Below are 15,810 nucleotides of genomic sequence, written 5' to 3'. Positions count from 1 at the left end.
CCATTCTATAGTTTCCTTAGTAGTAGGTTTACTACTAAAGGAATTCATATATAAAAGCTCTGATACTGTAGACTGCAGAAAGTCGTAGATATTGCGAAGGTGGAAGCCGACAGTCAGGATTCAAATCAGTCTGGCACGCATACGCTGCCACGTTGTTTACTCTGCACTGAACAACCCTTCTACTACAACACGTTATCGCTAAAATCCACAGTATTCAATAGAACAAATCGTCATGACCATCAACGAGATGATTCACCGGCTTGACTGGATGTCCGCCGAACTCTCTACTGAACCGCTAAACTTTCGAAAGGTTGTTTTCTTAGCCGCAGACGAGGACAGCAGGGAAAGGCTATCTAGATACCAGGCCCAGCTTGCCAGTGAGGGCTTAACAACTGTCTTTATTGGCCATGCTACGGAGATCACCCCCTTGTTAACGCCCGATACGATTGTTGTTCACATCCCGCACGTGGCCAGAGAGAAGAGCGGCGTCTACGAAGCGGTGACGAAGTCGTGCACCAGTTTGATTGCAGCAGCGCAGGTACTGTATCATCATAACCAGGACAGCCGAGACAGGACGAGCAGGCTTTTCTCGCTCATCTCGAGGGACTCCGGTACGGACGGTCTAGAGTATGCCCCGCTGTATGGCCTGGCGCGGGTCATGAAGACGGAAATGGCGGAGGGTTTTGGCGGCCTATTTGATGAAGACCAAGGGCACTTTCCGTTGTCTGCCTTCAAGTACGCGCAGGGCTTCGACGTTGTTAGGATATGCCAGGGCGTACCGCAGACAGCTTCACTTCAACCATTCCAGGACCAATTGAACGATCAGAAGCAGCTTCAGCTTAGAGAGAACAGCACGTACCTCATCACGGGAGGGACACGAGGTATTGGGCTGGAAATTGCGACATGGTTGGGCGAGCGGGGTGCTCATAACTTATTACTGGTGTCTCGTGGTGGACTCACTCCAGCCCTAGGCAGAAATGCAAAAAATGCAGATCATGAGAAGCTCGTCTCGCGAATCGCCAAGCTCAAGGATATGGGCATCTCGGTCCATGTACTATCTATTGACTTCGGTAAACCTGAAGCAGAGACTCTGCTCAGGCAAGCCATCGACGAATTGAACATCCCACGCATAAAGGGGGTGGTGCATGCGGCCGGTGTCGCAGGCTTCCATACACTACAGCATTGCTCGCCGTCGGATGTCGCAGATGTCCTAGCCCCAAAAGTGAGAGGCTCCCTAGCTCTGGATACGCTATTTCCCCCCGGCACGCTGGACTTCTTCTTCTTTATGTCATCAATCGGGCAGCTCATTGGATTCCCTGGCCAGTTATCCTACGCACCGGCGAATGGGTTTATGGACGGGTTGGCGGCACACAGAAGACGCCATGGTGACAATAGCATGTCCATCCTGTGGACCGCTTGGCGAGGCGTAGGATTAGCGGCACAAACGAAGTCCGTCACACGGATACTCACCAGGGCGATGGAGGCTCGGGGCATTGCGGCCGTGAGCACATCTGAAGCCATGGATGCCTGGAGCCGCATCGTGAGTCTTGAGACTGACCATGTGGTGGTTGTACCGGTGTTGAAGCTCGAGGCCGATGGGCCGTTGCGCCATCCCTTGCTCAAGGATATCACAATGCGTAAAAAAAGAATGCAGAGCACCGCTGCGCCTTACGAAACCTACCCCGAGCATGCGGTCGCAGTGGTTGGCATGGCTTGTCGCACAGCGGCTGGAGATACTGCAGACGACCTTTGGCAGGTCATCCAGGCAGATAGGAGCATGACACGAGAGATCGACGAGACGCGATTCCCCGGGGTAGCCAAGGATGGAAAGACTTGGGGTAACTTTATGGACGATGTCGATTCGTTTGATCATCAATTTTTCAAAAAGTCGAAGCGCGAAGCAGCAGCCTTAGACCCGCATCAGCGTGTACTGCTCGAAACAACGTACCATGCACTTGAATCAGCCGGTAGCTTCAGCGGTGGTCAGAAACAAGAAGCGGAAACACACGAGAAGTCCAGTGATAGTGAGATAACAAGTTGTTTTATCGGCATGAATGCACCGGATTACGCTCTGAATGTAGCTTGCCATCCTATCTCGCCGTATACTGGCTTCGGCTTGCTTCGCTCGTTTGTAGCCGGACGGCTGAGCCACCACTTCGGCTGGACTGGACCCTCACAGACCATCGATACATCCTGCTCATCAGCAATGGTCGCCATCCACCAAGCCTGCCGTGCCATCGAGGCAGGTGAATGCACGCGCGCCGTCGCGGGTGGCGTCAACTTGATAACTAACATGGTAACGTATAACGCGATGCGTGTAGGTGGATTCATCAATGAGACAGGTCCCTGCAAGACATTTGACGCCCGTGCTGATGGATACTGTCGTGGTGAGGCTGTGGGTGTTGTGGTACTAAAGCCGCTGGCGAAGGCGCTGGGAGACGGAGATCATATCCATGGGGTGCTGTTGGCTACCGGTAACAACCAAAACATCAAGAGTACCAGTATTACGAACCCGACTGTCGAGAGCCAGAGTGCATTATACAGAGACGTGCTGGGCCGTGCTGGGCCGTGCTGGCGTTAACCCTAAAGAGGTCTCGTATGTAGAGGCGCATGGCACAGGCACGCGTGCCGGTGATCCAGTCGAGGTCGAAGGCATCCGGCAGATCCTGGGCGGGAAGGATAGACATTCACCCTTGTACATTGGCGCTGTCAAACCCAATATTGGGCATTCGGAGCCAGCCTCAGGTGTGGTGTCGCTGATCAAGGTCTTGCTGATGATGAAGTACGGAAAGATCCCAGGCCAGGCTGAATTCCTAACATTGAATCCAAGCATTCCGGCCCTCGAGCCCGATATGATGACTATCCCAACGTCGCTAACGGATTGGTGTGATGGGTTGCGCCTGGCAGTAGTTAACAATTTTGGCGCATCAGGTAACAACGCTGCTGCTGTCGTTGCGCCTCCGCCTCCGAGTTCACAATCATCACCTTTGTCTATAGCTTCAGCTACGCCTAGTCCGTCGGTCTCTGCGTGGCCTATTTTCATTTCGGCTGCTTCCAAGGCCAGTCTTGCTTCTTATTGTAGCAAGCTGAAGATTCAGATCCAGCAAGGCTCACTTGCACCCGAACTGACTTCTCACCTTGCTTTCGCTTTGGCTACGAAGCAGAATCGTAAACTCCAACATGTGTTCAGCATAACAGCCACATCTTGTAAGAAGCCCTAAAGCTCCCCTGAGTTAATATTAGGTAATAGCTGCTGATTTCCTTCAACTCAGTGAGCGACCTACAAGCCCAGCTCTCGGAGCCCGAGAGTCACACCACTTCCGAAGGTCCCAAGCCTATAGTGCTCCTCTTCAGCGGACAAAATGGCAACGCTATCCTCCCGGCCAAACCGCTCTATGACAGCTCTCTGCTGTTCCAAACGCACCTACACCAGTGCGAGGAAGTGATGCAGTCACTTGGTCTGCCAAGCCTGTTTCCAGCCGTTCTCCAGGGCATCGATGGTGATGGCGACCTCGTCCTCTGCCATGCGGTTATGTTCTCCATCCAGTACTCGTGCGGTAAATCATGGATCGACTCTGGCGTGAAGCCTGAGGCAATCTGTGGCCATTCGTTCGGCGAATGGGCTGCACTCACGGTTTCGGGTGCCATGACGCTTGAGGCTGGCATTAAGCTTGCTACTGGGTTCGTTGTCCACCTCCTGAACTACTGCCTTATCTTCCAAGTATGGGCGAATGCTAACTAGTATATACAGTGGGATCCAAAACTAGATGTAAGAACGATAGGGTACTAACGTCTCAGTAGGACGCGCAGCCATCATCCAGAAGGTGTGGGGAGACGACCCCGGGTCCATGGTAGCTATTGAAGCCGACTTAGTGGGAACAGACACAACGCCAAGCAAGCATTTAGAATCGTTCCACAAAAAGCACCCAGAAGCCAAGCTCGAAGTCGCCTGTTACAATGGACCTAATAACTATGTGATTGCCGGAAGCACGACGCACATTGACTTGCTCGAATCGTACTTAAACGAACAGAGATCTAGCGGCGAGAAGCTGCGTTTCAAAGTCCTTGAAGGTACACACGCGTATCATTCTTATATGGCTGACGCTATCATTGACGAGAGTGAAAAGTTGTCAGCCTCGATACCATTCCAGGTCAGTGTTGGATCATACCTAATCGTGCCAATATGTTTCCTTTCCAGCCTTGCCCTCTGGATAACTTACCACTAACCCTCTCTTCTCTCGCAAACAGACCCCCGTTTTCCCCTTCGAATCCTGCCACGAGCAACCCTGGACTGGGCCCGGCTCTAATGTGATCGCCCGCAATACTCGCGAACCTGTGTACTTCGGGCCGGCCATCTCACGTATTGTCAACTGCCTGGGGCCCTGCACCTTTCTGGAAGCCGGCTTCGGGGGTCCAATAATAACCATGGCGCGGAATGCGCTACCGCAACCTCAAACCCAGTCTCAGCATACCTTCATGCCAATCAGTGGGACAGACCCGGTGCAATCCATGGCCGACGCCACGGTGTCACTATGGAAGAATGGACAGACTAGCGTACAGTTCTGGCTGTTCCACCGGAGTGAATGGGCGAAGTTCGTGCCCGTGTCTCTGCCGCCGTATCAGTTCGAGAAGCACCGCCACTGGCTCGAGTACACTGGTCTCGGGGGTAACCGAGATGGGAAGATAGATGAGCAAGAGCCAGCACGAGGTGGAATCTGTTCTCACTGCCTGGGTGATATCGATCGCTTCCCGTACATAGTGCAGGACAAGTCCCAGACCCAGACTATGGGCAGGTCCATTTTCAAAATCGACATGCGTAGTAGGCGGTACCAGGACCTCGTTAAGGGTCACGTCGTGGTTGGGTCTCCAATATGTCCTGCATCAATGTACCTGGAGCTAGCCTCACGCGCCGTCATCTTACTTCTTGGAGAGCACACAGCGACTAACATCCCGGAAATTGTAGCAAATGCCGTCGATATCAAGGCACCCCTAGGCTTGGACATGGAGCGGTCCGTTGTTTTGACCTTGACTGAAAAGAGTCGGGGCACATGGGACTTCGAAATATTCTCGACTAAGAATGATAGGACAATTTCACATGCTACGGGGAGCATCGCTTTGCGAAACAGCAGGACTAGCAGCGTGGAGGAAGTACGGGACAAAAGGGACAAGTGGGCCCGCATCACCTACCTCTTGGAGGAAGATAGCGATACGGATGCTTTGCGCGGTGCAATGGTGTATAAGGTGTTCGGTGAATTGGCCACATACTCAGCACCCTACAAGGGCCTACGCTACTTAGTTGGCAAGGGCTCCGAAAGCGCCGGGGACATCACAGTACCCGTGGACGAGTTGAATGCTATAGCCAAGGCGTCGAACGTCGGCATTTCGGACCCGGTCGTTGTGGACAGCTTCTCGCAAGTTCCAGGTGCATTCATACAGTTGCTGCGGGTTACCGATGAGGAGGAGGCTGAAAACACATCTTGCATCTGTACAGGAATGGACTCCGTGGGACCCCTGAACAGGCTACAGGCTAGCGGGAAATACAGAGTATACACAAAGGTTGTCCGTGAGGACAGCAAAGAGACTGCTGTGGATGTGTTTGCATTTGACACGCAGACTAGAGATATTGTTTGGTCCGCCAGGGGACTAAACTTCTCGAGGGTCCCTCGGGACTCGCTAGCTAAAGTGCTGGGAGGGGCTAATCCAGGGATGGAGTTCAACAATTCTGTGGGCTCGACTAACCTTGCTACTCCACCACTGTCGCCCAAAGTTCCTTCCCAAGTCGCTTCTGCTGCGCCTCAGGTAAAGTCCAGCGAGAGTGAGAAAGGCTCAGCCAATGTCCTGCATGGCGTCCAAGAAGTCTTAAGCCAGTCCCTGGACGTCCCAGTTGCCGAGGTCACAGATCAAGCCTTGCTCGAGGAACTTGGTGTGGACTCATTGGTTAGCTCGGAAATTATAACTCACCTCCGTAACAAATTCCAGACCCAGATCTCAACTGACGAAATGAAAGTAGCCACAAATGTTGCGTGTTTATGTGAACTGATTTCCTCCAGAGTGGACAGCGCCGCCAGCAGCGATGTCGACAGTGAAGACCAGGATCCTGACACTGTATCTGTAAGTGCCGATGATGATATTCCAGCGTGGCAGAAGACGGTATTCCACATCCTTGGCCAGTCTCTCGACATGCCAGTCACAGACATTCAGATGGATTCGAAACTCGAGGATCTCGGTGTCGAGTCACTGATTGAAACGGAGATCATCAGCAACTTGAACAAAGACTTGGGTCTCAATATATCACCGAGCGAATTTGCTACAATGGCCGATGTGGCTTCTCTCTGTGATTATATTGCGGGTGGTGGTAACACTTCGGTACGAACTCCTACGACCAGTTTATCCAACTTTTCTTACACACGCTGCAATCCCAGAAGTGATCTTTCTATGGGCTTAGATACAGGTGCAACTACCCCAACAGGGAGTGAGAAGTCAACGTTAGTCAAAGGCGACAGGATGTCGATACATACGGCTTTTCAACGGGTCTGCCGAGGCTTCGACACTCATGCGAAGGATACCAGGTTCACTGGCTACTGGGATCAAGTATACCCACTACAGCTGAGGACTGCTACAGCCTTCATTCTTGAAGCATTCAAGAAGCTCCACTGTCCCATTAGGGATTTCAGCCCAGGGGAGAATCTCCCTGATCTGCAAGGAACGCTGCCGAAGTATCATAGGGAGATCCTCTGGCTGTGGGAGACGTTAGAAGAGGTCAGCCTAGTCGAGAAAACAGGAGGTGACTCCATACGCGGCCCTGTTTCTCTGGACGGTGACAGTAGGAAAGATTCTGGCCAGGAGCTGATTATGGAGCTTATATCGGAGTTTCCTCACTACGCATCTACGCACGGTCTACTCGGCCTCCTCGGACCACACCTAGCAGAGTGCTTGACAGGCAAGTCGGACCCCGTCTCCCTTTTGTTTGGTAGCGATCAAGGTCGCCGCCTCCTTGACGACTACTACGCCAATGCACCCGACCTCCTGGCTGCTACAAAGTTGCTTTGCGATTTCTTCACCGCAGCCATTCACTCCCAAGCTTCAAACCGCGAGCCCTTCCATGTCTTAGAAATCGGCGGCGGTACGGGTGGGACCACAAAGCACCTCATCCCGCTGCTTCAAGCCACTGGACTCCCTTTTACATACACATTCACCGACCTCTCGGTATCATTGTTAGCACATGCCAAGAAAATCACATTCAAGGGCGTCGCAGACATAGACTTTCGGAAACTCAACATCGAGGAAAACCCACCCGAGGAGCTGTTGGGGCGCTACCACATCGTGATGGCAAGCAACTGTGTGCACGCAACGCGCAACCTACGGCACACCCTAAACAACATGCGCAAGTTGGTACAACCGAACGACGGATGCGTGGTGCTGGTAGAGTCAACGCAAAGGTCAGCCTGGTACGATCTAGTCATGGGCTTGTTGGACGGCTGGTGGTTGTTTGATGACGGCCGCAAGTACGCGCTGCAGTGCCCATGGGCTTGGGAGCAAGCGATGCGAGATGCGGGCTTCGCACACGTTGACTGGTCCGAGAGCGCAAGTCGTGAATCCCGCAGCGTTCGGATAATCTGTGGCATGGTGGCTGAGCCGGAGAAAGCATGTCCTGCAAAGGCAACCTCGATGCTACTGCACCAGACAAGTTCTAATTCAGGGGACCGCAACCTGTTCCTGCTCCCGGATGGATTTGGCTCCAGTGCTGTGTTCGGTGCCCTCGCGCCGTTGCTCTCTCAGGTGAAGCATGTGTCTGTCTACGCGCTCAACAGCCCCTTTCTCAAGATTAAGCCTGATCCGGATCAATCTCCCTCCATTGAGGAGCTTGCTGCCACATACGTGGCCGAGATTAAGCGTCGGCAACCCGAGGGTCCTTATATGGTTGGTGGTTACTCAGTCGGCGGGGTGTTGGCGTTTGAAGCGGCACGACAACTCCTCGAATATGGTAACGACGTCAAGAGAATGTTCCTGATCGATACTCCATGCCCCACATTCGCCTGTTCTATGCCGGATGCACTGGTTGACTTTCTAATTTCCATCAACCGCTTCGGTGTGATGAGCGAAGACGAAGTCCAAGAGAACAAGCGGGGCTCCCCCCTCGCGAAACATCATTTCACATTGTCCAGGCGGCAGCTGTCGATGTATCAAGTAAGTAGGCTACCAGGTCGGAATATACCACAGGTTGTGCTGTTCTCGGCGAGAGAGGGGGTGGATAAGCAGGAATGGGTGGCTCGCCCTGAGGTACTGCCGGCGGAACAGCAGCTTGTGGACTGGTTCCTGAATGACCGCGCCGAGGGTGAATTGTTTCAATGGGACAAGGTTCTGGACAATGTTAAAGTGGTTCCGGTCAATGGCAATCATTTCTCAATGATGGTGCCTCCTATGGTAAGTCTAATAGTGGACTTCTGTTACCAAAGCAGCTACTGATACCTGAGAATAGATAAATAGCTGGGGATGTGAGCTCGCCAGGATACTTAATGCTTGAGCTCCTGAAGAACCAAAGTTTGCCTTACATTAACTATATCAATACGAATAGAAAAGGGAAACAAAGAAAAAATTGAAAAGAACGAAAGCTATCTGCCCTCTCTCAAGACCTTCTTTGTTCTCTTCTTTTCGCTTCTTTTATCCTTGTTATGCTTTTGGTCCATTATATGATCAACTCTAGACACTATTGAAGGTCCTTTCAGAAAACCTTCTCTGCAACCACTCAAAGCCCATCTGATTACAAGCCAGTATGTTTTAATGGCTTAAGTCACTAGATAAGGTAGCAACAGGGTACAGTCGCGAATCATGCAACTATTCAGCTGCGGCGGTTATTCAGGGAATCTGCTATAGGCACAGTTCCAGGGGAGGATATCGCTGCATATATTGAAAGACCCCATATCTAGGTGCGGTTATTGAGCAAAACGATCTATAACCCGTAGTTCTATAACCCATAGTTAACAGAGGATTACTCAACCATAAGCCTCATATCATATTATCAACAGGTTCGATTGCTAAACCCACAATACTGAGTTCAACAAGCAAAAACAGGAACTTGTCACAAATTTAGTCAACCCCTTCAGCCAGATCACTTTTTCAACCCCTCAATGATATGCTGTTGGTACCATTCAACGCCTCAACCTCCGCTCGGTCGTACTCAGAAATAAGCTGCTCCACCCCCTTCTCCAGATGCCTCCAAGACAATTCCACATCATATCCCAACAGCATACCCCAAGGCTTCCTAATATCGATTATACACAGTCGGGCCCTAGTCGCATAAAAAGAACACGTGATATCACGCATACGGGACTCCATGTCAATATGTATCCCAGTCCGATCGACGCGATCGACGGCATCATATGCCCGTAATTCGTCGAGAAGCAGCTCGACTCTTTTGATGCTGAAATCAAGTAAGGATTTTATCTTGTCAGGGGATTTGAGGTTATCGACTTTGTTTTTGGTCCTGGTTAGGAATAACCCTACCTCGGCTAGTATATGTAGCTCCCCTTCGATAAAGTTGGCTTTGGTTTTTCTGCTTGTTTTATGGTTTCGTATTAAGTGGACGATGTCGCTAAAGAGATTTGCTATGTGGTTTGGGTTTGTGTTCATTTCTAGGGAATGTGTTGTTGTGCTTGCTGTTGGGGTTAATTGTGAGAATTACTATGTGATAGTTTTTACATTGGAGAGAGAGTATATATAGACAATTAATGTTGCTTGCTGCTGGAGTCTACCACTTCCACCAAGAATGAAGTGTGTAAAACTCTGCGTTGACAAGTAGTATACTATCTTCATTAATGATTATCAGATCTACAGTGAATATCCTCATGGATTCGTATCTGCTGTAGTCCAGACATATGTACAGTTTCCATGCTTTTCCTGATTGTATCCCTCAACGATCCAAATGACCTCACCTATTGAATGTGAACCAGAGTGAATCCAGTGCAACATAAAGACCAAACAAAGCATATGGTGTGTGATATCCAGGCTTTAAGCTATTATAACATCGCTAGTTATTCCCCCAATAAAGAAACCCCGCACGATCCTAGATAGGTCTAGCGCGTGGGTTCTAAAGCATTGAAGCCCTAATTGTTCAACTCTTGATTGTAATCCAAGTTATTCCCCAATTAGCAGATGTATCCGTAGTGGAACCATCCTAGACTTCACTTCTATACTCCATTCACCCTTAACCACATACATCAGTCACAGCAGTAATTCATTCAATATAACACAATGCAAGATGACGTAGCACTGCCGCCTTGCCAAGATACGCTAGAGTGGGCAGATCGCGGGGCTCGCGATGGATCATAAATGCATAATTCAACCCACAACTCCATTGCATACTCTACATACATCATCCATACCAAAATATCTTCCATAAACAATGGCACCTTCGGGGTACACTATCAGACTACAGAAGGGTAAGTACTCAGTCAACCAAACATCTTCCTCAAATCTACTACTTCCGATCTAACACACGGTTCGAAGGTATCCGAGGAGGCTTCGCGCCCCCTACCCCAACCGCAATTCTCAGCTTAGCCAAAGATGCCGACAACTCGTACATCAGCATCTACGAATCTATTCGTCCAGATGGCGGATCAGGCCTGGAAGATAAACCTGAGAGAACAGTCGACTCATCGGACGAGGTAGAAGGTCTTGTCACTGAACTTTATGAGATTCTGCAAGATTTGCCCTTGGAGAGTCCACCGGGGTCAGAGGATATTTATGGAAAGGATATTTCTATTTCGTGGAGCAGTGATGATTTCGCGTGGTGTAATGGCGGTCAGCAGGGGTGTGTGGGAGGGGACAGTGATGTACGTCCATCTGAGACGGAGCGGCACAAGTTCACTAGGGCTGTTGAAATTGTGAATAAACTGGTTGATATGGCGGTTTGAGTGGATGTTAGGGGACGTTGTCCATGATGGTATGGGCGGGTATTGCAGACTCTTGTGGGCATTGTTGTCTTGTTGCTTGGGGATAGTTTATGGGTGATGCACTAGTATCACAGGTTCATAGCTGAGGGTCATTGATGGATATTTAATGATCTGAAAGCATGGCTAGCATCTTGCATATTGCCAGACTTGCTTTCATGCTGCATGAATGGTGGTCTTAATCATGTTATGAGCTTACACAATTCTTTTTCAGTATTTATCATATACTGTGGTGCTTTCTGGTAGTCCTCCAATTCTACTCTGAAGAAATATAATCTTGTAATTACTTTCCTCCACTCTACCATAGTTTCAGTGTGAAGAAGTACTAGCATACTTAGACATCGACACCACAGCCTCTGAGCACAAACGCTAGAAAAGTACCGATAGTACAATCGAAGACGTTATCTTTATAAACTAGAGCTACACACATTTTCAAACATGCCATCGCGTTATGGGTTACAGTAGCTATATTCCTGGTCAATCGTTCACCCTGACTGAAGCCGACAATACCAGTATCCTCGGAGACGACGTCAAAATCGACAACTTTCCTCGGGGAAGAATTCGCAATGAAGAACTTACAAATGTCCTGGTCGTCGTTGGTCGTATTCCGGCTGGCAGGTGTCCAGGTCGTAGCCGTTAGTATAGATACTACCCAGGTTTCTAGCTTGATTCTTGCGGTTCTGTGGTGTTCTTCTCGGCTTCCTGGAACTGTGGATAACCTGAGAAACGGAGAGGGCTGCCTGGGGATTCGAGAACGAGCCAAATAGAAAAGGAATATACACTATTTAGTACCAAGATTTTATCCCAATGACTGATAATTCTAAATCGTATAATTGCCAATACGATAAGCTACCTATGCAGGTATTACTACCATCCTTCTGACACCTGACACCTGCATATACTGGCAGTAGCGACAGCATATGCTTGACAAACACCACCAGATGAAAACTCCCCGAAACATCTAGACGGTAATGAACCTTAACCAAGATACACAGGCACAGCTCTAGGACGAACTCAGACTCAAAAACAGTCTTAGTAATAGCCATGTTAAGCAAGCTACATATTAGATGTGATCCGTGCTCGACAGTAGTATACCCGGAAACTTCGAGCAGGATTAAGCTTAACATAAACTTTTGGCCAACCGGATTTATTCCGAGGGGACCCGAAAATGGAAAGTGAAAATAAATAATTTGTACAATATCCTGCTAGTAGAAAATGAGGCTATATGTTATGTCATGTGGGTGTTCTGCCCTGTTATGAGGTGATTAATGATCGCTTTTGATATTAGCGGGATCAATACACACCTTGCATATGTTATGTAATTTTAACTTGTTTGTAGTGAAGTAGATTATCGGATAATTCCGGTATCTTTTGTTTTAGTCGTGATGTTGGTGTTGAAATACTTTTGGCAAGATAGCAGTCTAGTGTCTACGAAATATATATAATGCAAATTGTCATCATGAGATATATTCTCAATTTTAGCTCTACCTTGGTATAATCTGCGAGAGCTCTGATATCCTCAAATCCCAATTTCCATCCAGAACTCAAATTCCTCCACAAGAAATAATCACAACTTTTTGATCCATATTAAAAGTCACTATGATGGGCCAAAACCAGCTAAACCCATATGCAAACCCAGAAATCAAGACGCCACAAATGCATTTCAAGGCCAATAAACTTCATCAGGAGCCAATAGCTCAGTCAGCATCATTGGTCTAGTGGTAGAATTCATCGTTGCCATCGATGAGGCCCGTGTTCGATTCACGGATGATGCATTCTTTTTTCTTTTCTTTTCCATCTCTTAGAGATGATTACTTTTTTTGGGAATGGGAATTAAAGGCGGTGACCGGCCGCATTTCGTTCCTCGTCCCAGATCGCGTACCCCCATTGCCATCCAGCGGAGTTTCCGATCGTCCGCTCGATCCAGGGTTCCTGGAGGTTGTCGCTGCGGACGACTTCCCGGACGCGGTGGATGGGCCCGTAGCCGTGCCAGTGGTGCTTCCAGCCGCTGTTGGGTTGCTCGATGGCCGGCATGAGCGGGAGAGTTCTGCCGATGTCTTCGCTTTCGTACTTGTCGGCTGGGTAGAGGAGGGATGGGGGGTCCCGGGAGACCTGGACGAGGATCATAAAGGAGGATTTGGAGGAGACGGCATTACAGGCGATGAGGTTGCGGCGTGCCTCGTAGGATGGTTGACGGAGGACTTTGTAGAGGAAGGATGGACCCAGCGAGACGAGGTGGTTGCGGTAGTCGTTGTAGTCGTTGCCGTCGCTTCCATCGCCGTCAACGCTGGGGAACAGTTCCATGCCGTCGACCGTGGGTCGAAGAGATTGCCATTCGTGACTGTTCCGGGGGAACTCCTGGGCAATCTCGGAGAAGATCTCCGTATACTGCTGTTGGAGGAAAACCCAGAGACAGCCGAATTCTTCAACCTCCCAGGGAGGCATGGTGCCGAAGATCATACTCCACATCTCGTGGAGGTTGAAGTTGCGGTACCAGCTTGAGGATCTGCGCTTGAAGCGGGATTGTGAGGGAGAGGATAACTCGGTGGCGTGCTCTTCGCTCCATTCTCGGGCGCCGAAGATGTTGCAGTAGGTTTGAAGACGGCAGAGCGCGCGGAGGATACGGGCCTTTTCAGTATTAGAGGGGTTGATGGGACGGTTCTGTTCCCATGTTTCTTGCGACACGCCGGGTGGGCAGGAGGCTTGGGAGCAGTAGACGTTGAGGAGATACTCGAGTTGGCGGTAGAAGTGGGAAAGCTGTAAGCATTCTTCCATGTCTGCGGGGGCATTTTCGGAGACCGGTAGCTCGTCATGACGACGGCGACGGTCGAGGAGAGTGACAATCTCATCCCGGTTGGCTGGTACGTCGGCATGGAGACCTTGGGAGCGAAGAGCAGCCATTGGCTCTGCCAGGTCTACGAGACCATACTGTCTTTGGAGGATGTCATGGAGGAGCTTCTTCTTGGAGAGGGCATATGTGTTGTAGTAGACCGGGGAGGCGTGAACAAGAGACTTGAGGGATTGTACATCAGGAAGCTGTTGGATGATGAGGATGCGGAGTTCTGTTGGGAGAGATTCGAGCGCCATGACTGCCGGCAGCACATTGGCCAGTGATTAGATCGATCTGATAACGAAGAGGGGAAGTATGATGACACGATTTTGTAAGCTGGAGGGACTAGCAAAGTGGCTGTGGTCGGGGGTATATATATATGACCAGGCATTGGGTGCAGGCTGTCCAAGAAATTGCTGACCGAAAAAATCATTGGAACGACGTGATCCCCAACAATGGAAACGTGAGGCAAAATGGAAGCTTGACAACGTCAGTGGATCCGCTGCCTTGGACCAGTCACGGCGATGCGCTTCTCGGCATTTACCTAATGAAAATGCGGGGGAGGAAAATGCGGAGGACCTCAGGTCCTCATCTCCTCCCTGTCGATCTCCCTTTTTTTAATTCGATTTTTTTTTCAAAATTGGGGAAATCCATTTAATTGAGGAAATAAAAAAAAATCTCTCATAGAATCGGTTGTCTTCTCCTGATCGACTTCCAGGCACCGAATTCTATTCCCTTCCTCCCGTCCCTCCTTTCCATTCAAACTACAATTGCCCCTAGAAATAATTCGAATACAAATTATGGCAAATAATAAATTCAATACTCCAGCAGATCCAGACACGACAGCCACGCAATTCGTTGCGTGATGATATTTATAGACGATCCATGCCAATGGCCGTGACGTGATCGCAACGTGATTTCATCCCAAGAAATCTCTTCATTTCCATTACCTAAAATCATGGACGCCGGGCCGGTCTAGAATGAGATTCATGGGTCAGCAGCCTATCCCTTTCTCTTTTCGATCCATCACGCGGTGAGGGATAAAATCTCTCACTGGAAACACTTTCCTTTTAGAAGTCATAGCTTCTTCTTTTGATTTATCCGACCAACATCTGCGGCTGTTCGACGCTGGAAAGCGTCGGCTACCAGAGGCGATTTGACGCCGTTGCAAACGCGGTCGTTGGGGCCGATGACGTCAGATAAGCCGCATCATGCCGGTCGGCGTACCCTAGCCCTAACCCGGTCCAGTCATGTGAATTTTGAGAGCCTTGTTCCCCTGGTTTCCATCCCTTAGCCTATTTCGGAATGGCGGTCCTTCCCTATGGGGTATTGACCGGGGTCACGATACCTGAGTCACGGGGGAGAAAGTGAGAACTATAGAATTTTTCCATCGTGACTCAAGTCGAGGCCCCTTTCCACACTCTCCACTGTGGATGTTACGTGGAGATTGTATGCCACATTGCCACGACTTAGTACGGAGTACAATTGATTGAAATTCATCTCAACAAAAAACTTTAATCCTTAACTCAGGTCTCACGGACAGAATTGAATTCTCTGTTTTTCGGTCAAACCATCGCCCCGTTAGGAGGTAAAATTTAATTCAATTGACTACTCAATGAAGAATTGCCGTAGGTACATAATATTGAGGCATACAAATTTTGTACAATTATAAAGCTACACTCGTCATCCTTAAACATTACAACATGGATTGTTACGACTCACAAGGCCAAAGGCTTGTTAGGTTCCACTATAAACGTAGAATGCTCTAGGAGCTTCAGTGATAGACAACGGTCAAGAGGCCTCAGGCATGAATGCAGATCTACCACTCATCGGCGCTAGTCCTACTTGGGCAGGTTTATGCAGAGTGCTCAGTGGCCTGATCTGGCAGGCCAACAATGGACTACACGCCAGAGACTGAATGGAATGCTGTTGCAGGACAATTAGTTCCATTCAATTGTCTCTATATAATTTTCTAGAAGAAAAGAGCAAGTACATACGACCATAGGGTGTGGAAAACAGGGCTTCCCGTCC

General features: G+C 49.5%; 3 protein-coding genes and 1 non-coding gene across 4 annotated transcripts; 3 read left to right on the top strand and 1 right to left on the bottom strand.

The window, feature by feature from the left end:
• Positions 1 to 232: 232 nt before the first annotated feature.
• On the top strand, positions 233 to 8,466 carry AO090009000131 (uncharacterized protein; the record flags this gene model as incomplete). The annotated part of the gene is given in 6 exon segments (XM_023233870.1): positions 233 to 2,531; positions 2,545 to 3,207; positions 3,273 to 3,681; positions 3,743 to 3,750; positions 3,802 to 4,151; positions 4,249 to 8,466. The coding sequence occupies 6 exon segments, from the start codon at positions 233 to 235 to the stop codon at positions 8,464 to 8,466; spliced, it is 7,947 nt and encodes a 2,648-aa protein (XP_023088524.1).
• A 1,936-nt stretch (positions 8,467 to 10,402) lies between these two features.
• AO090009000130 (uncharacterized protein) lies at positions 10,403 to 11,038 on the top strand (the record flags this gene model as incomplete). Its single annotated transcript, XM_023233864.1, has 3 exons — positions 10,403 to 10,439; positions 10,507 to 10,832; positions 11,027 to 11,038. The coding sequence occupies 3 exons, from the start codon at positions 10,403 to 10,405 to the stop codon at positions 11,036 to 11,038; spliced, it is 375 nt and encodes a 124-aa protein (XP_023088523.1).
• Positions 11,039 to 12,653: 1,615 nt separating this feature from the next.
• AO090009t00005 lies at positions 12,654 to 12,724 on the top strand. The gene has a single exon. It is a non-coding gene; the product is annotated as a tRNA-Gly (tRNA).
• A 58-nt stretch (positions 12,725 to 12,782) lies between these two features.
• On the bottom strand, positions 12,783 to 13,822 carry AO090009000129 (uncharacterized protein; the record flags this gene model as incomplete). The annotated part of the gene is made up of 3 exons (XM_023233858.1): positions 12,783 to 13,418; positions 13,444 to 13,460; positions 13,492 to 13,822. 3 exons carry the CDS (start codon positions 13,820 to 13,822, stop codon positions 12,783 to 12,785), a joined length of 984 nt encoding a protein of 327 aa, XP_023088522.1.
• Between the last annotated feature and the right edge of the window lie 1,988 nt (positions 13,823 to 15,810).

This window comes from Aspergillus oryzae, chromosome 1, assembly GCF_000184455.2.
Source record: "Aspergillus oryzae RIB40 DNA, chromosome 1".
Lineage (NCBI taxonomy): Eukaryota > Fungi > Ascomycota > Eurotiomycetes > Eurotiales > Aspergillaceae > Aspergillus > Aspergillus oryzae.
Note: the sequence above shows the minus strand (reverse complement) of the source record. Positions and strands in the feature narration are given on the sequence as shown.